Source organism: Onychostoma macrolepis, chromosome 21 (assembly GCF_012432095.1).
Source record: "Onychostoma macrolepis isolate SWU-2019 chromosome 21, ASM1243209v1, whole genome shotgun sequence".
NCBI lineage: Eukaryota > Metazoa > Chordata > Actinopteri > Cypriniformes > Cyprinidae > Onychostoma > Onychostoma macrolepis.
This window is the reverse complement of record NC_081175.1, coordinates 24,827,813-24,849,024: the sequence shown is the minus strand read 5'-3', so window position 1 is coordinate 24,849,024 and position 21,212 is coordinate 24,827,813. Positions and strand designations below refer to the sequence as shown.

Here is a 21,212-nt window from a genome sequence, read left to right as displayed (position 1 = left end):
TTTTAAATGCATTTATTTATTGTACAATGTTTTATAATACAACGTTCAGCTGTTTAAACTAAGTAACTATAATTGTGGTAGTTTGTTGGAAATTTCTAGTTGTAAGCGAGTCAATCACCAACGCTTAGACAGAATCATCTCAAAGAATCTGTTCAAAAGAATCGATTCACAAATCAAACAGCAGACGGCCAAAGGTTACACACGCAGCGCTCTCAGTAGATAACCCTCTCCTGGCTCTCCATAAACCTCCGCTTCTTGTTGACATCCACATCATTCGCCCGGTATTACGTACACGACAAACAGGGAGAACGGTAAAGTTGCTGAAGGGTGCGACTTGGACGCGGTGTCTGATGTAGACTCGGTTCTGAGTTGATCCCCCTCCACTCACACCGCTGGCCTTCTATCATTTCTCGACAGCCGGGAAAGAGGCGCTGGTCGCGGGAATGGATGCCGTGTGGATGCTGCCTGTGCTGCTGGTGCTCCCGCTCCTGTTATGGACCAGCAGCACGTTCGTTTTCTATTTCAAAAAGTGCTTTTATGTGGCGTACATGATGCTGCTGGCCGTTATCGCTATACCGATTTGCATTCTGAAAAGCGGCGGCAGGGACATTGAGAATATGAGGTGAGTTGTCAACAACGCAAGTTACGTTTCTACACTCGTGCATTGCTTTAGGACACTGGGCTGTCATTTTATGTGGTAATAGAGTGTTACAGTAACAAACATGCCTTGGAAACACATCATAACATACATTAAATTGACTAAAACAGGTTGCTATATACATACAGTCATACCTTTTATCATTTAAACCCTGTAAAATGCTCTTTTATGCACCCACATATGCTTCTAATGACTGGAAAGAGAATGCAATTGTAACGGAATGCATTGCATCTGTTTACCCCTGACAGATGTTCGGATCACGGTAGTGAATCTTTAGCCAGCTCGCTAAGTGCAGTTCACGCGAGAACACATGCAGGCCTCTGTATAGAACATTTAATGCGATACCAGGGTGATGCATGAATAAATGAAGCTCTGTGCGGTTTAAAAGATGTAAAGGAGATGTAAATATGTGGTTAGCGCGCGTGCATTTTGCCTCTCGTGAGTGTTTAAGCTGCGTGCTAGCTGCTTTAGCGTCTTGTGCAAGGCAGAGATGGCGACCAAAGCGTGTGTGTTTGTTTTCTGATGATATGCTGTGGAGGTGTTAGTTAAACGGATGTGGGTTGCTAGTTACACATGCTCTAGTTCGTCCGAGCCAAGACTTTCTAGTTTGTATTAATGAGGTCGTGATGGATTGGTCTCCTGCCTCCGCTGGCGCAGAGTTCATGCTGGTCGATGGTGCCAGATTGAAACCAAGTCACACGCGTTCCACATATTGGACAGTTGATCGATGGAATCGCGGATTCCAGGCCATCAGTTTAGAATCAATGTTCGCGCCAAAAATCACTTTGAAACCTTCCGTAACACTCTAGAATGTTGCTGTCATGGTAACGGACATTCTAGAACAGTGGAACGTCCCTCACTGTCAAAGTCAACATTCATTGATTGACAGAAACTAGGACTGTCCGTATATGAAAATAAGTAATCGTGATGTGATTCTCCCCCCCCCCCACCCCCAAATCGTTTTGTCAAAAAAAATTGATGCAGATTTTTTCCCCTATAGTTTTAGAGTAAAAGTGCGAAAATTTCTCGAGCGAAAAAAGTCTGTTGTCAAGTTGTTCACTAATTGTTAATAGAAACTAATGGTCTGTTTTCCTGTTAATTTCCAAATTGTGTGGATTCCAGTTGAAATAACTGGATTTTTTTCGCGAAAATACGTCAAACAATTGTAAATGTGACTGCACCTTTATGGATTATTGACAACATTTTTGTTACAAACTGAGGAACGAATCTGAATTATTTTATGTAAGCTTTAGCTAGATGTTTTCACAAATACAGCAAAACTATTTTGTAAAGTCAGTATGAACAGCTGATGCACTGAAATTTTGGCAACCAAACACATTTGGCCGAAAGAAGAAAAAAAAACTGGATTCAGAGAGGCAAAAACAATGAGCAGAATGGAATTTAATGTATGGTTGAATAAATCTGTCATCATGAAAACAAGTTTTTAGTACAGCTACTATTTAAATGTTTATATTTCAACAGCTGATTGGAGTAGAAACATAATTATATCATCAAATAATGTATATAAAAATATTTTAAAAAGCCTCATGTGCAATGTAAACATTTAATTCTGGTTTTATTTGAACTGTTTATTATTAAGTAAACTTGATTCATTAATTCATTATTAAATACATTTTATTTTTGTTTTTGGTTAAATGAAAGACCTGCTTAGGTGAGACATTTTTTTAAAGTACAAATGTTCCATGTAATCTTATTTAAGAAGTCATAAAAGGTGTATGCATGTGCCAATTGTAAAATAATTAACAAAATGCTGTTTTAGTAAGAGTAAGACATTTCACACCGTAATGTTAACTGCACCAGTTGATATACTACTATTGTCGTAATTTTATAGTTAAGTTTCATAAATTTTCAGTAGCCTAATTTATTGTTTTATTATTTGCATCAATCTAGTTCTTATTCATCTTAAAATAAATCTTAAAATAAAATGATAAATTATGCTTTTTTAATATTTTATTTATTATTTTATTTACATACCCAGGATCAGAATCTTGTGTGTTCTGCATTACCTGTTATGAAAAGCAGCCCTGTGGTGTGGCCTTCACTAATAGAGTGCATGTGATATGAAAATTGGAGACCTGAGGTCTGGATACGCACAAAAGTTCCCGTCAGCGCCTGTCCCGATGTTCTGCAGCTTTTACATAACTTTGAAAGGGACCATTTCACATGCTCACTAAAAACGACACAATTTCTGCTCTTCATAACAGTCGGTTCATTCACATGCATGGTACAATGAACACACTAGGCGCCACAGAATAAGACGTCCAGTTATTGCAGTTGTTAAACACATCGTCTCTCCAAAGTTGAAGCTCAGTGATATTTTATACCTGCTGTTTAGAGATTGAAGCTATCAGTGTGGGCTTTGCAGTTCACAGGTGAATCTGTCCAGGTCTGTTCAGGACAGTGTTTGAACGTGGGGGTGCGACGTTACCCGGTAATTACGCCGCGAGAGGATGAGCTCATATGTCAGGGCCGGTGTACGCTTACCGTAGCTCAACTATCGTGTGTTGACGTGTGCAAGTACTGTACATAGGCTACTAGAATCCGATCGTGCCAAATATGTGCAAAGCAGTTTAAGTGTTTTTGTCATGGCCGTTGAGTCTGTTTTAACAGGGTAACCTAACACCCATTAACCAACAACGGACCACATGATGTGAGGGACGATGGGAAGTGCCTTGTTGCATCAGTGTTGTTCTTCAATTTTAAGTTTATCTGGATCTCTCTCTTTCTTTTTCTCTCTCTCTTTATCAGTGTGATTGAGCCACACGGTGAGCTGATGCAGCAAGGATGATGAACTTACTGGGTAAAAGGAGAGAGATGACAAGGCATATAGAGATATAGGTCAGATTTGATCAAGAGAGTTCAGCCAGAAATGAAAAGGATGTCGCTCATGTCGTTCCAAATCTGAATGACTTTTTTACCTTGTAGCATGAAATCGGTGTATTCTTTTCCATGCTCTTGCAATGAACAAGAACTAGAGCAGGCAACCTCAAATCTGGCCCACTTCTGCAGAGTTTAGCTCTAACCCTAATCAAACACACCTGAGCATGCTAATCAGAGTCTTCAAAATCATTAGAAAATCACAGGTAGGTGAGTTTGATCAGGGTTGGAGCTAAAGTCTGCAGCAGATTGGCCCTCCAGGGAAAGATTTGAGGAACCCTGAACACTTTATAATAACGTTCAGTTGTAAGTCATGTGATCATGTAATGATTAACAAATCATTTACAAAACATTCATAAGCAATTAATAAGTGATATGCTAACAATTTATGTATGTTTTGTTAATTCATTTACAAGTGCTAACTAATCATTTACAAAACATGACTATGCGTTCATAAATGATTAATAAGTGATTTGTTAATATTTTTATCTATGTTTTGTAGATTAAGCTGTAAATAATTTACAAGTGATTAGATGATGATTAACTAATCATTTACAAAACATGACTATGCATTCACATATGATTATGAAGTAATATGCTAACGATTTACAAATCTCGTAAGTTATCTTAAAAAATAGCATCATGAAATAATCAAACAGGGTTAAAACACTGAAAAAAAAATGATACTAAATTTTTTTAAGGTAAGTGGTTGCAAACAATATATTTTAGCGGCATTTAAATTTTAAAAAATGTTGAAAGTTAGTCAACTAAATTTATTTAAATGTAGCTAAAATTAATTGATTGCAACCACTTATCTTAATTTTTTTTAGTAAATTCAATGACTCATTTTTTTTCAGTATAGTTACTACTTAATATATTATTAATCACCTATAAATCATTGAAATGTCATCATTGTATTATATACTGACCAATGAATAAATTATTTACAACACTTTCTGCATCCCCTAATCTAAAGTGTAAACTACTCATCAGCTGTAAATGTTTTACAAACCTGCCGGTTATTATAGGTTGTGTGGGGTGAAAGATTAACAATGACTTGTACATACACTATATGGACAAACGTATTGGGACACCCCCTTCTTTAGAACAGAAAAGGGCACTTCCAAAACTGTGGCAACAAAGATGGAAACATAATTCATGTATTTAAAAATTGTATTTCCATCTCTGTTGCAACAGTTTTGGAAGTGTCTAAAATGACTGTACCCATATGTACAAGTCATTGGTGTTTGGTAAAGAGTTTTTGGCTCAAGATCTGCATTTAAAGTCACACCAGAGGTGTTCAGCTTGGATTAGGACTTGGCTTTCTGCAGACCAGTTAAGTTCTTCCACACTGACTAAATCAATCATTTCTTTTTGAACCTTGCCTTATACAGAGAGGCATTGTCATGTTAGAATAGAAAAGGGTCCTGTCCAAACTGTTGCTTTAAAATTAGAAGCACACAATTCCCTAGAATATCATTATATGCTCAAACACTAAGATTAGTACTCATGGAAATGACTAAAGTAGTCAAACCTGTTCATTAGAAGGGGGTGACCCAATACTTTTGGCAATATAGTGTATATAGTTTTAGTGATTTTAGTACACCAAGTTAAACTAAATGACAATTGCTTTGGAATTTTTTTTTATTTATTTATTTTTTATTTAAGAGTTTAACATTTATTTTAAGTAACAATGTAACAAAAAGTTAACTAACAAAAGTAACAAAATGATTTTATGGTTTTTAGTTTGAGTTTAAAATATTAATCCTGGTCTGTACATTATTCAAAACATCTCCATTTGTGTGTCACAATAGAAATAAAGCCAAGCAAGTTTGAAATTACATGATGGTAATTAAATTACGCTGGAATAAACATCTCAAATAGACTGTCGTAACCTTGAACCTAAATTGTGATCTGTGGTGTTGATAAACTACTTGTGAAGTTTCAGATATACTACAGGTGCTGGTCATATAATTAGAATATCATCAAAAAGTTGATTTATTTCACTAATTCCATTCAAAAAGTGAAACTTGTATATTATATTCATTCATTACACACAGACTGATATATTTCAAATGATTATTTTGAAAGAGACCATTTCACATGTTCTTGAAGCACTGACTCCAGCTGCAGTCCACTCTTTGTGAATCTCCCCCACATTTTTGAATGGGTTTTGTTTCACAATCCTCTCCAGGGTGCGGTTATCCCTATTGCTTGTACACTTTTTTCTACCACATCTTTTCCTTCCCTTCGCCTCTCTATTAATGTGCTTGGACACAGAGCTCTGTGAACAGCCAGCCTCTTTTGCAATGACCTTTTGTGTCTTGCCCTCCTTGTGCAATGTGTCAGTGGTCGTCCTTTGGACAAATGTCAAGTCAGCAGTCTTCCCCATGATTGTGTAGCCTACAGAACTAGACTGAGAGACCGTTTAAAGGCCTTTGCAGGTGTTTTGAGTTAATTAGCTGATTAGAGTGTGGCACCAGGTGTCTTCAATATTGAACCTTTTCACAATATTCTAATTTTCTGAGATACTGAATTTGGGATTTTCCTTAGTTGTCAGTTATAATCATCAAAATGAAAAGAAATAAACATTTGAAATATATCAGTCTGTGTGTAATGAATCAATATAATATACAAGTTTCACTTTTTGAATGGAATTAGTGAAATAAATCAACTTTTTGATGATATTCTAATTATATATGACCAGCACCTGTATAGTAGCCGAGCTTGGCAGGCTTTAAACTCGTGTTTGTGTTCCTTCTTCTGGTGTACCAGTGTAACGTGTCAGAGAACAGGTTGACATTTCTGATAACAGAGTTTATTTAGGATGTGTGTAATAACAAATAAAAAGAATGAAGTGATGGTACTGTGTTTTTTTCCAAAGCTGGTGGTAATACTGAGCTACTTTTAAACCCTGATGTTAATTAATGTCCAATTAATGTACAAAATGGTATTTTTTATTACATTTTTTAAAATTATTATTATTATTATTAGAGTAAATTTTTGTATGTAAAGCCTAATGCATTGCCATTAAATTTAGCATGTTGTCAGCATGTGCATGTCTGTTGTGTTCAAAAGTTAGGTGTCAGTAAGGTTTTTCTGAAAGAAGTTAATACTTTTTTTCAGTAAGGATGCATTAAATTGATCAAAAGTGACAGTAAACGTTAGGGCTGCAACAACGAATCGATTAAATCGATAAAAATCGATTACTAAAAGCGTTGGCAACGAATTTCATAATCGATTCGTTGTGTCGCGCGACGCCGGAGACGTTTGATTATTAAAAAAAAAAAACTTTAGTTGAGCGCGGAGCGAGTGAACACACTCGGTCTCTCGCGCACGGATGCTAGCAGAGTTTGGCGCCTCATAAATAAAAACAAAAAGTAAAAAAAAAAAAAAAACGAGCGGAGGTAGAGGAAAGATACATGGCGGAGGCAGAGAAATCCGTGCGACCCAAGTCATCAAGGTGTGGGAGCAGGGGCGGCGTTATGCGTATGGCAGAGTATGGCAGTTGCCATACCCTAGCCCAGTCAGGTGCTGTGAAAAATTATCCAAACTTGAGTCGCTTATAATTCGTTTTATTATTTTAAATCAGAGAGTTTTAAAAATAGTAAACCAATGATAAGCATTAAAATAACTTGTCAGTAAAACTTCGTAACGCCATTGGATCATCGAGCTCTCAGCGAGACCTCGTAACTTCACCCGCCTCCGTTCAGATTGACGCGCGCGCACAGCCTGGAGAAGATGAGATCTCTGCTTTTCGCAATGCAAGGGTGAATAAATAATTGGTGTTTGAATAGTACAGCGTTTTCTTTACTCAAACACTATGTCAGTAAAGGACAATGTTTTTGTGTGTTTGAAGAGTGGAGAAGAATTAGTTATTTGCCGTCTATATACGTTTTAAATATCCTGTGCATTATGTGCATAAGCGCTTAATTTGAGATTTTGGCCAAGTGTATTAAACAACAAGAAAAACTAAGCGCCCATATAGCTACAATCAAAGTTATATAACCTGTAAAAGTTGATGAAAGCATAATGCACTTAATGCACTTATGCACTGCATAACAGCCGTTCTAACGACAGACAAAACACTCCATCTCCGTCATTCTCTGGTCAAAAACATTATTAACTCCATTTGAGCTTGATTTTCATATAATGTTAAGTGCAGGTGTCTGATACAATACCAACGCTAACGACGCAGTGTTGTTAAATTATTTAATTTTTGCACTTCCCAAAAAGTCTAGATATTTGGCAGATGTAAAGCATACATGTGTATGTTTTTTGTGTTAGTCCATTTTTATTTTATTTTATTATTATTATAACAGCTCAGGGATGTTCAAGGAGCAACATGTTTGTGCACTTTCTAAAGATTTTAGTTCTGTTTTTGAATAAAGGGTTGGAAATGAATGCTTTTTTTTTTTTTTTTTTAAATCCGATTCATCGATTAATCGAAAAAAATAATCGACAGATTAATCGATTATTAAAATAATCGTTAGTTGCAGCCCTAGTAAACGTGTATAATGTTACAAAAGATTTCAAATAAATGCAGTTTTTTTTACTTTCTGTTCATTGAATCCTGAAAAAAAGCCTCACATTTTCACAAAAACATGACGTTAGCACAACTGTTTTTAACATTGCTAATAATAAGAAATGTTTCTTGAGCAGCAAATCAGCATATTAGAATGATTTCTGAAGGATCGTGTGACACTGAAGACTGCAGTAATGATGCTGAAAATTCAGCTTTGATCACAGAAATAAATGACATTTTAAAAGGTACTCAAATAGAAAACTGCTATTTGAAATAGTAATAATATTTCACAATATTACTGTTTTTACTGTATTTTTAATCAGATAAATGCATCCTTGATGAACATAACAGACAACTTTCAAAAACATTTACCTTTCAAAAGATCTTATCAACTGCGAACACTAGTATACTGCAAAATATACCATGGTATTTTAATGGTACTATATTAAATAAATAATATCAATAAAAAAATAAATTATGCATGATGGTAAGGTAGATTGTTAGGCTAAAATAATCTAAGCAATTTCACATAATCTAGATTTATAGTAATAACAGCGCAGAACAGGCTCGACCTCTTGTCTCAAAGACGTTTCACTCTGTTACAGCACGCACATGCAGTGACTGCTAAAAGCGAGATCGCTATGCAGTGAGCTGTTGTTTACTATGTCAAAACTCAAACCCTCTGGGTAATTTTACAACAATCACTAGTGAGATGACGTGTAATGGGGACAAAGATTCAAGTCAAAGCATTGCTGGAATTATTGTCAGTGTAACACTGACAACAAACATGCGTTTTAATGCATTGATCACTTGAAACCAAACCTCAGTAAATGGGGCATTAAAAACTTAAATTAAATACATTTTAAAAGTTTTTCAAACTTATTTAAAAAGCATTAAATGTTTAGTGCTTGCCAAGTCAAGCATCACTTTTACTTTTGCTCATACTTTAGGTTAATGGTTTAGTACAACATTCACCCATAACCTACTAAATATTTCTACATGATTCATTGTAACCCACAGTCATCAGTCCGTCTCATAATTAGACTGTGAATCATCTCCCAGGATCCTGAAGTGTTTGAATGAATCTGGCTGAGTTTTGTTGACTCTCCTCAGCTGCGGTGTTATGTAACCGCAGATGTTTTTTTTGCCTGCGTTTGCTCCACATATTCACATTACTGATATGAGCCTCTTATGTGTGTTCAAAGGTCTCACAGATACTGTATCTATAATCTCTTTGTTTATTGCGCAACATCCCATGATAAACATCAAATCATTTAGATTTTACAATACTGTTATTTTATACATTATCATTATCATAGTTTTATCAATATTTTGAATTAACTTTAAACAAATTTGTCGTTTTAAGTTTATACAACAAAAATTTGAGAATCTCCCACAAAAATAAGTTGAGCAAACTCAAAAATCTACTGAAGCTGGTTGCCTTAAATTTTAAGTTGGCTCAACTGTGTTTTTTTTTTTACAGTTTATTGACCCGAAGACAATGTTTTTTCTTGGAAATGCATCTGAAAAAATGCATCGTCTTGTATTCGGGGTCTAGACTTTGACATGTCCATATAATACACCCACAACAATAGGTGGTGCCAAATACGCATAAAACGAGTGTGCCATGAAATATGTAATGTAATGTGTGTTGAAAAGATCGCGAGTGAAAACAAAAAAAAGAGTCGTGACTGTCATGTTAGCCTGATGGGACCAAACTTCCTCTGTAAGTGATTTTAAATCATAAGACAGTACCCAGAATTGAAGGCTACAATAAGATTTCACTTCTACTGTTAATAACATTTTGGTAGGCTACTATGAGATGGATAGCCTAAAATGTTATATAATTCAGATGGGCTACCTGTTAATTTTATGGTATATCAAAAAGTGTATATTTTTAAATGTGATTGCTGGTACATTTTACCAGTATTTACCATACTTTTAAAACAAAAATTAAAATAGGAAAAATATGTAATATGAAAATAATTTTAAAAAAAATGTGTTTTACAGAGAAGAAAGGGTACATTTGGAAAAGGGGGGTCGTCTTATATTCGGGCCAATACGTTAATTTTAGTGCTTCAGTGTAAACTTATTTTTGTTCAGTTTTTCGTCTAATATGTTATTTTATTTCTTCATATTTTATTTAATTATTTTAGCTTTATTTTAACAAAAATATTATTTACAAAAATTTTATTAATAGCTTTCATTTTTTCCTTTTAGTAAACTTAATAACCCTGTCTCTTGCACACACATGCATTCATACATGTTAGCCATGGCTTTAATTTTCGTAACCTATTGTTATATTTCTTTAGAGATTAAAACAAACCATTTCAGACTACAATAAATCAGTATAATTACATGGAGAGCTGCAGTGATAACATATTTTTGCAGTAAATATGTAAGTCAGCATCACCCTGGTTCCCTCGAAAAAAATTTTTTTTTAATTTTTCTATTAGCTTTTGGATTATTGCAGAAAATAAGCTCTATAACCAACCAAAGGTTATGATTCTTACATGTTTTGTTCATCATGATAATAATAAACAAATGAACACAACTTTAATGAATTGAAGCCTATATGCAATCACCAGAAGTAAAAAGCTAAACATAGACTATAAATGACAACCTGTAAAGAGGGAATTACGGAAAATAAATGTAAAATATGTTGATCTTGTGTTCACAAAAGACATCATTTAAGGCTTTTAACTAAAAAAAACACACTGACCTCAAGACAATGCAGCCGTAAGTGTTTTGGTCTATAAAAATGCATCATTCCTGCAGCACTTTTTTAGTGGTTGATCTGTCTTGTTAGTGCTTCTATCTACGCCTGCTTAGACTTGGAGCCAGAGATTTGAACAACAGTGATTTATATTGCAGACATGAGCAATACCTACATTTTGATGGGCTGTTACATTTCTAAAACGTTTGATTTGTGGCTGGTGGCCAATAAACAGTGGAAATGTCCCATAGACTTGCATTGAAAGTGGTCTAGAAGCCATATTTGTGAAAATGGATTACTTGAATGATTGCTATTGGTCATGTTCTGGATTATAATGTCTTTATTTCCTGTAGGGTCATCCGGTTCATAGTTCGCCATGTGAAGTACTTCCTGGGTCTGCGCTATCAGGTCAGCGGTTGGGAACATCTACAAACAGACGGACCATACGTCATCATCTCCAACCACCAATCATCACTCGACGTGCTAGGTGAACGAATACACTCGACCAATCATCACAACACAGTGTGTTCAGTATTACTATTATTATTACCACAGGATCAAATCTGCATGACCAGACCTGCTTGAATTCACTTCTTTCTATGTGCACACGTCTAGGTGTCACATGATGGTGTTTGTGCAGCCAGTCTTTCTATGCTGATTCTCTTCTCCTCTCTGCAGGTATGATGGAGATCCTGCCGGACCGCTGCACGATGGTCGCTAAGAAGGAGCTGATATGGGCCGGGACGGTGGGCATGATTTGCTGGCTGGGAGGAATCGTCTTCATCAACCGCCAAAAGACCAGCGACGCCAAGAACGTCATGAGTGACGCCGCTAAAACCATGTTGGCTGACAAGGTCTGTCTTTGCCAAGATCTCACATCTGACAAATGGTAGTTTACCCGACAATTAATTCAGTTTGAACCACTTCGCATTAACTTTTAGGTTATTAATTGATGGTATGTGATCCTATTGAAGTGCATTAAAGTTGTATTTAATAGCCAACTTCCCAGCAATCTTGAAGAGAAAATCATTGCAAACATGTCAGGACAAGGTCCTTATACAGTATTATATAGTTGTGTGTGTATATATATATATATATATATACTCTACTGTTCAAAGTTCAAAGTTTGCATTCAGTAAGATTTGTTTTTTTAAAGAAATTAATGCTTTTATTAAGCTAGGATGCATTAAATTGATCAAAAGTGACAGTAAAGACATTTATAATTTTACAAAAGATTTCCGTTTCAAAAAAAAAATGCTGTTCTTTTTTACTTTCCTTGAAGAATAAACTTTTAAAAAATGTATTATGTTTGGCACAGAAATGAAGAAAATTCAGTTTCGCATCACAGGAATAAATTGCATTTTAATATTTATTCAAATAGAAAACAGGTATTTTGAATTGTAATATTTTTTCACAATATTATTGTTTTTACTGTATTTTTCATAAAATAAATGCAGCCTTGGTGAGCAGAAAAGTATTTTCAAAAATATTAAAAGTTTCACAGACCTCAAACTTTTAGCTCTAATGTATATGTGAATACTTTGACGTACATTAAAAATATCTTGGTTTTGTGCTTAAAATCAGCAATTATCATTAGTTTTAGCATATATTGTTTTTGTACATTATTTGCAATGCTTCAGTGATTGTAGTTCATCCTCTTTGACCCAGGGTTATTATACTCGTATATAAACTTGTTTTGATTTGACATTTTTATTTCAAATAAAATAATGAAATAAAAATTAATAAAACTATATAGACATGTTTAAAAACAACATATAAAAATGACAAAAACACAACAAAATTTTAAACTTTAACTAAAATTACCATGAGAGTAGGAAATATAAAAATAAAATTTAAGATAAAACTATAGTATCTCAATGATATTAAAATAACATTTTGACCCTTTTTCCTGCTTTTAAAATACTTTTTGCTTAAAATTTGTATGTGATGTTTATTTGGTTGATGGCTCAGAACTAAGAAGTTTCTATAGAGAAAATTAATGGGAATAGTAAATACGACTTGAGAATCCGTTCATGTCCAATTTCCAATTAGGAAACTCGTATTTACGATAATTCCGATAGCACGTGAAGGCAGCATTAGTGCTAGTTGGGATGTTGTAAGGAAGAGGTGCTGTAAACAATCTCATTTTGTGATTGCATTGAACTTTCCCTAGATCCGATTGTGGGTGTTTCCAGAAGGCACACGGAATCAGAACGGTGGGCTTTTGCCCTTTAAAAAGGGAGCGTTTCATCTGGCCATTCAAGCACAGGTGAGTGTTGCTCCTAGACTCCTTCACTTACACTTGACCAGATATAACCTGCCCTGCAAGTGCAAAGTACATAGCTTTAGTAATTTACCTGACACAGCCTGAACAAGCTTGAGCTCAAAGGTCCCTCATTAACCCATGAAACCCGTGTCACAGGTCGGAGGTCGTAATGGAGACTGGCTTTACTCATGAGGTGTTGTGTCTCGTCTTCACCAGCAGAGAGAGCTGGCGTTTCTTTTTTTAGTGTTCAGCTCCTGTGTTGTTTTAGCACAGTCACATAAAAACTTTCTCTCTGGTGCATTTTGATCCGAACAAACTCATTTCCAAAGCCACATGAAACATTCCTTCAGTGTTTCTTTCTTTTATGTGCCTTGTGAATAAACTTGAGTTAAGCCAATTGGATTGTATTGGGAAAATGAAACACTTAGCAGTTTTTTTTTACTTTAATACTTCCTGTTTCAGTTTTTAAGCTTCCCCTTTAATTACATATATACATATATGCAAAACATTTCAAAATGCAATTTAATGTTATTGATGGACAATTCTGTTATATTTGACTACATTTGAAAACATGAGTTAATATTTAAAAACATGAGTTAAAGGGGTGGTTTATTGCAATTTCACTTTTTTAACGTTAGTTAGTGTGTAATGTTGCTGTTTGAGCATAAACAATATCTGCAAAGTTGCAGCGCTGAAAGTTCAATGCAAACAGAGATATCGTCTTTTAAAATTCTGGAAGTTTAATGCCTACAAAAACGGCTGGTAAGGGACTACAACGAACTACTTCCCGGGTCTGATACGTCACTGACCCAGATAAACCCCTCCCTCGGGAACATGTAAGGAAGGGGGCGAGGCCATGCTGCTCTGCTTTAGAGAAGAGGAAGAGAAAACTAGGGGTGCACGTAAAAATCTATTCATATATGAATCACGATTCTGTCTTCTAACGATTCTAATGGATTTACAAGTTTCAAAATCAATGTTCTAAAACAGCCATTCTCAATCCTGTTCCTCGCGTCGCCCTGCTCTGCATCTCTCTCTCTCAATTCAATTCAATTCAATATGTGCTTTATTGGCATGACAATTGTTACAATGTATTGGCTCTCTCTCTCTCTCTCTCATTCAGATCGTCAGATCAGCTCCAACAAACTGTTCCAATTATACATTTTCACATAGCAATGAAAAGCGTTATACACGGACGCGTGTGTGGTTGCAGTACTGTATTAAAGCTTTAATCAGAATAAAACCGTATATTAAAAGCTAACATAAGCAGTAGCATAATAACAGCATATCTAAACGTATGAGACAACAAACAAACAAACATACCATTAAGAGCCGTGCTTGCACAGGTTCTGCGCGATCCTCTTCACTAATATCCTCTGCGTCTCAATCGGGCTCAAATTGATAAGCAATATAGACGACGCCATTGTTTACAATACAACCGGAGCACATGCCGCTGAGGTGAGGGGCGGGACATTTAGACGCACGCTCGGCGGTTTAGTGAATCACAACACACTGAGCCAGCTAACCAATCAGAGCCCACACTTATTTCTGACGGAGGGGCTTCATAAAAACAGGAAGTAATCGAGGCGTTTGTCAGAGAAGGGACAGGGCGGTGTGGAATAAAGGTAAATTATATGAAAAATAATGCGTTTTTAAAAAAAATGAAGCATGAACACGTTAGACTGCACCCCATAAACACAATCAAGCCTAGAAAAAAACCAGTAAACCACCCCTTTAAACCATTTTAAAACGGTAGTTGATTTATTTTTATTTATTTATATACATATGTAAAATGTAGAAATATATTATATACATATAATATATATATTCAAGAAATTCTTTCTTTCAAAAAGCAGTTTAATATGTAAATTAATAATGTATTGTTATATTTAACTACAATCTTAAACAAGAAATAAATAACTTTCAGTATTTATTTGTTAGCTTATATTTAATTTGAATTGTTATACAAATATTATTTAGTTTATTTATTATGTGCATATATTTATACATGTAAATATAAAGAAATATGCAATATTATTAATCTTTTAAAAATGCTAATTAATATTTTAACTGATCATCATTTTATTGTTATATTTAACTACATTTTAAAAGTAAATATTACCATTTAAAACGTATCTTTAAATGTTTTATTGTGGGTGTTACTTGCTAGTTAGTTATGAGATTGTGAGACTGCCATTTGTGTCATTTAACAAATTATTTATGATTTGTACATAGTTTTTTTGAATTCCCATTAAGTTCTAGACTCCTGACAATGGTTTGAAAGCAGTTTTTCTTGTTGTTTTGACATGTTCTTTTGAAACAGGATGTTAGGGCAGGTCATAAAAATGCTTCCCTTTTTTCATTTTATAATAGACAATAGTTTACGTCACAGCTGACTAAACCACTTTGTGGTTTTTGTAAGATGATCAATATTTTCGCTTCAGTCGAAGGACTGTGCATTTCAAACGCAAATTTGAAATATTTAATTTTTTCAGCTTTTAGGAGAGCACTAGCAAATTGATTAGGCTCAGTGCAAACAAAGCCTTGAAGCTAATCTAACCACAAACTCTCTCAATTAAAAGTAAAACACTACATCTACATTTCCATGGCCACAAGAAAATGTTTTGGATGATTGCTGTAATGACTCTACATGTAGATAATTTGTCACAAGTTCATATGAGGAGACTGAATGAGGAATTTGTGCTGAAAACTGAAATATTTGTGTGTAGCTGCTTTTTAAGTTCAGAATAAAGTAATATGAATCATGTGTGTGATGATGCATACTGATATCAAAAATGGCAGGCCGACATTATTAAAACCAGATGAGCGTTGAGTTAAGGCAGACAGACATCACTTAATCTAGTCCAAAGTAATGGAGGCCTGATGGTTCTCATTAGTTAAGGTAAAATATGTGAACAATCTGTGTGTTATCTTATCTTTTTATATCTGTGTTTTGCATTTTGGCATTGTACAGATATAACGTGCGCCCTAGGAATTTTATACATGGTCTAGACTTGCAGAAATTTCAGCAAATAAGCTTGGGAAATTATTTATATAAATGAGTGTAAAATAAAAATGTATGTAGAATGCAATTTAATATCATTCTATTAAATACATTTAAACATTAATTATATCATTTTAAACATTTATTTGTCAATTTATATTTATTTCGAATTTTCAAATTAGTAGTTGATTTATTTATTATGTTTATATTTATATAGGTATGTTCAACATATTTGTAGCCTTTTAAAATGCAGTTTAATATTTAAATCAATTAATTGTATTGTTTTATTTAACTACATTTTTGAAAATGAATTTTTAATTTGTCGATTTATTTTTATTTGATATTTAGAATTTTTAAATAAATTAGTAGTTGATTCTTTAATGTAATTATTAATGTTTTTATTTATTATATGCATGTATTTTACATGTAAAATAAATGCAAAATTATTACCTTTCAAAATGCAATTTAACATTTAAATTGATGTCATTTTATTGTTAAACTTGCCTGTCTTTAAACATGAATTAAACCATTTAAAAATATTATATAATATTATTTTATATTTGTTTAGAATTTTCAAATTAGTATTTGTTTAATTTATATGATTATTTTATTAGTTTGTTTCGTTTTTGTGGCATTCCTAGTCCTTCATAATTTTGAGTCACATCTTTTGATATTAACGATGGTTAAACTGACGCACATTGACGTTTCTGTTTCACTGTCCAGCTGTGTCGTCATGAGAAACGATGACTCTCTGGGTCTATTATTAGTCTGGGAGGATAGTTCAGTCTGTATATGATCATATTTGTGTGTGTGAGAGAGTTTCTAATCCCTGTTGGCTTACTGTCTGCTGTGCTGCACACTGTCCAACTGTCCCTCTCTCTTTCTCTCTCAGGTTCCCATCATACCCATCGTCTTCTCTTCCTACAGTAACTTCTACCTACGAAAAGAGAAAGAGTTCAAATCAGGTAATGCACATTACCAACAAATGTTATGGAGAAACAAAAGGCCTTTTGTGTGAATAGTTCACCAAAAAATGAAAATCCTTTCATTTACCCTTCTTTGTGTTGTTCTAAACCTCTATGCTTATGAAAAATTAGTAGAAATAGTAGCCCATATGACCTGTGTGCTATATTCAAAGTTTTCTAAATGCATACAGTGTATGAGGAAGATCAAACTGAACTTTCAGTTGTTGTTGTTATTTATAATTTTGTGAATTATTATTTAATGAATTATTCCTTGTAAGGCGTTGAAACATTTATGTTGGTGCTTGAGCTTGTTTCTGCCACGTGATAAAAAAAAAAGGTGATTATGACTTTTTATCTCTTAATTCTTACTTTTTTCCTCACAGTACTGAGTTCATGTTACAAATCTGCCTTTTTTTCTTGCAGTTCTGAGAAAAAACAAATCATAATTGTGAGATAAAGTTGAAAATGTTTTTATTTTTTATTCTGTGGTGGAAACAGAAAATGGAATTGTCAGAAGTAAACTCGAAATTGTGAGAATAAGATAATTGTGAGATATAAACAATTGCGAGAAAGTCACAGTTTAGTTTTTTATTCCATGGCAAAAAAAATAAAAAATAAATGGAATGTAAACACACAATTCTAAGGAGAAATAAACTTGAAAATCTGAATTTTTACATTATGTGGGTTTTCTGTTTCCGATTGTCAGATATAAACTTGCAGTTGGAAGAAAAAAAGTCAGACAAACAATTTCTTTTTTTGGTTTAATTCCATGGTGGGGAAAAAAAAAACAATTACGAAATGTCAGCATTCAATTCTAAAGAAAAACAAGGATTGCGAGATCTAAATATTTTTAATTCTGAGTCAGAAAAAAAAGCAGAATTGTAAGGGGAAAAAAAAAAAAATTTCTTCTTTTTTTAAATTTCGTGCAGTAAAAAAACAAGGCTTATGAAATATAAACTTGCAGTTCTGAGAAGAAAAGTTAGAATTGTGAGATTAAAAATGATTTTTTATGTGATGGAAAAAAAGAGAGTATGTTGATGATAATGTCGGCCAATATGACGTTTTCTGCACTGTTTCAAACAGGAAGCATCACTCTGAAAATCCTTCCAAAGATCGAGACAAAGGGATTGACAGCAGACGATGTGACGACGCTCTCCGAGCAATCGTTTGGCATCATGCGTTCGGCCTTCATGGAGATCTCCAGCCAAACAGTGCAGAGCAACGGGCCATCAACCCACTGAGCGCCCTGCAGATGTCGCGCCCTTTCATTCGCTCCGACAACAAGGATGGCTTGAGACTACGTCTTCGTCGTGGTGGTGGTGGTGATGCCAACCATGACAGCCAGACGCTTTAGTATCCTCTCCGACGTCCTCATGAAGCAGGAACACATGTCCATACAGACAGACAGACACACATACATTCACCTTGACTACAGTACATACAGCAGATGTCATCTTAGCCTAGTTTTGATCTCCCGTTGGACTCCAGGGGGCGCTAAGTGGCGGAACGGCGTTTTTTTTCTGGCGCGACGCTTTGTTCCACGTCATTTTCGATGTTGGTTCGGCTCGGACTGCATTTGTCGGCGACGAGTTGAGTTTTGGAGCGACGCCCTGAGAACATCGTGGATGTGCGTTCGACATGCATGCCTTTTCTATGTTTCTCTTCCTTTCGCTGATCTACAAAGACTCGTTCTGTTCGTTTGTGTAGGTCGCTTTTTCTTGAGGTTCTCTGCTTGCATTATGGGTGACAAACATCTGTGTTCTTTTTACTTCTCTTTTTCGTATGCAAAAGCATTTTTCTTTAGACGCACCCCTTTATTGTTTCAAATAACTTTGATTCATTGACCAAAAAGATTCATTTGGAAATGTCCTATACACTCCAGAGTAAAGCTTTTTGTGTCGTCACAACCAATGATTCGGAAAACTGCTTATTAATTCAGTTTCCTCTTTTGTCATTAAAAGGTTTAGTTCGTAGCGTATAGCTGCATTGTCACCGTTACAAAGTGCGGCTTCTTCCTGTGCCATGTGTCCAAAGTGTCTCAGCGGTTGGCTGCGTATGATGGGAGAATATTGTGGATAAACACTATTGATTATTGATCTGTAATCAGGATTGTTTGATTAGTGTTTAGGATAAAAATACATTTCAGGTGGCTTTTGTTCAGTGCTTTAATCATTTCCTGTTTTGGTTTGTTTTCAGGCTACAAAATAATATTTTCATTTCTAAAAATGTATTTAACATTGTTCAATCCTTTTGTTTGAACTAAAAACCATTTGCAAGGGAATTGTTATTATAATAACTAATCGAAGAAGTATTATCTAACACATTATATAGACTATGGCGTTATCTAAGAAGCCAATTTAACTAAAATGTGTTTAAGAGACTTTATTATTAATAGTCAGATTTTGAAGGACAACATTTTTACATTTTACATTTGTTTGCAAAACTTGGATTTTTCTTCCAAAGCTGTAAAATTATCCCGAGAAAATTTGTAATATTTTTAAGTGGATGTTGATGAACGTGATCATAAATGGCGCTAAATTGTACTCTAGAAATGAGCAACGTTCACAGATTGTCAACGTTTAGTAATTGTCATGAGCTTATTTCTTATTTCAGGTATTAAACTTTATCCTCACAGTTTCTCCTCACGGTTTACAGTTTAACCAAGATAGTCCATATTTAAAAAAATATATATAAAAATAAATATATATATAAATCTGAATATGTGAAAATGACATTCACAATTTAATCTCAAAATGACCAATTATTTAACACCTATTTATTAAACAGGACTGTATCGACAGCTTAGAGCAGTAACGTAAGATGAATATTTGTTATTACTTTCTAATCGCATTGCATTGTTGAATCTTCTATTTAATGCTTGATGTTGCAGTTCTTATTGTTTGTTAAGAATGTATAACATCTGGTCCTTAATTTAATATGTACAATATTGTTTAAGAGGACTGAATTGTACGTATCTCATTATAACGGCTCATTGAGCTGAAAGACATTTTGCTTTGAACAAATGTTCAGTTTGGTTTTTGCTAAATGTCCAAATTAGGCCCTGTTATTATTTAGTACAAATATAAACCCTTTTATGTTGTGTATTAGTTCACAGATTTTATAAGGCCCTTGTTTTCGATGTCATTTTTGCCCTGCTGACTGAAAACCGTGCTGCGTTCACAAAACAGTGTACAAGGTGTTGTGTGATTTTCACCAAAGCTATTAAGGATGTACAACAGGTGAAGCTTGTAAACGCTCTGATTATAAGATCTGTTGAACCTGTCAGACATTTCACGGGCAGCCTTGTGTATGTGTGTGTATAAGAGAGTGAGTGAGTGTGTGTGTGTGTGTGTGTGTGTGTGGTCATTGTGTGCGCTGAATGTGTTTGTATGGTGACCCGACACACAAATGAGCTCAAGCCCATTGTAAAATCTGTAAAGTCATATAAGACGATGATTATATATAAAAATGTTGATTGTGGTAGAATCTGGATGCGATTTGTGTTAAGAACATCTAGGACAAAGAGTCAATAAAATCGTCTGTTTTTCCAATAGGAATGGTAGAAGTTGTTCTTGACGTCTGTCTGTCAATCTGTTTACTTAACACATTTACTAAATCTTTTTTTTTTTAAGATTTATTCTTGCCTTTATTGTGATAGGACAGATCAGATATGACAGGAAGCGAAGTGGGAGAGAAAGAGAGTTCGGGAAAGGTCCTCAGGTCGGGATTCGAACACGGGATGCAACAGCACTGTATGTCAGCGCGCTGCCCACAAGGCTATTGGCACCGACGTTTAATAAATCTAAATGAGGACTTGCTTTAGACTTATGATTACTGTAGAGTCTATACAAACCCAAAACCTAAAATAAAAATATTAGGATTTTTAGATGTGCATTTTATTTGAGTTGGAGCTATATATTTTTTTTTTTATATTTAAAAATCTCTATTTTGTGATCCAATTGCAAATGTTCCAATACACACTTAAAGTATGGAGCTAAAATGGTGTCAAAATTAATGGATTAACAAATGTGCAAGCAAATTCACATTCACAAAAAGTTAATATAGTTCCAAAAAGAAATTCACAAACTCAGCATCTAATTTTGTGAATGTACATTTTGTTGTCCATTTGCATGCTTTGCTTATTAATATATTTACAAAATAAATATGATTCACCAATGCT

At 34.4% G+C, this 21,212-nt stretch overlaps 1 protein-coding gene across 1 annotated transcript; it reads left to right on the top strand.

Moving 5' to 3' along the window:
* The first annotated feature begins 160 nt into the window (after nucleotides 1-160).
* Nucleotides 161-20,583, top strand: agpat2 (1-acylglycerol-3-phosphate O-acyltransferase 2 (lysophosphatidic acid acyltransferase, beta)). The gene is made up of 6 exons (XM_058758684.1): nucleotides 161-622; nucleotides 11,151-11,284; nucleotides 11,476-11,651; nucleotides 12,971-13,066; nucleotides 16,960-17,032; nucleotides 18,116-20,583. The coding sequence occupies exons 1-6, from the start codon at nucleotides 444-446 to the stop codon at nucleotides 18,271-18,273; spliced, it is 816 nt and encodes a 271-aa protein (XP_058614667.1). The 5' UTR covers nucleotides 161-443; the 3' UTR covers nucleotides 18,274-20,583.
* The last annotated feature ends 629 nt before the right edge of the window (nucleotides 20,584-21,212 follow it).

Coding starts and splice junctions, on each gene's coding strand:
- agpat2 (XM_058758684.1), top strand. CDS start 444: ATGGATGCCGTGTGGATGCTGCCTGTGCTGCTGGTGCTCCCGCTCCTG. Junction 11,285..11,475: donor ATCATCACTCGACGTGCTAG/GTGAACGAATAC, acceptor TCCTCTCTGCAG/GTATGATGGAGATCCTGCCG. Junction 13,067..16,959: donor ATCTGGCCATTCAAGCACAG/GTGAGTGTTGCT, acceptor TTTCTCTCTCAG/GTTCCCATCATACCCATCGT.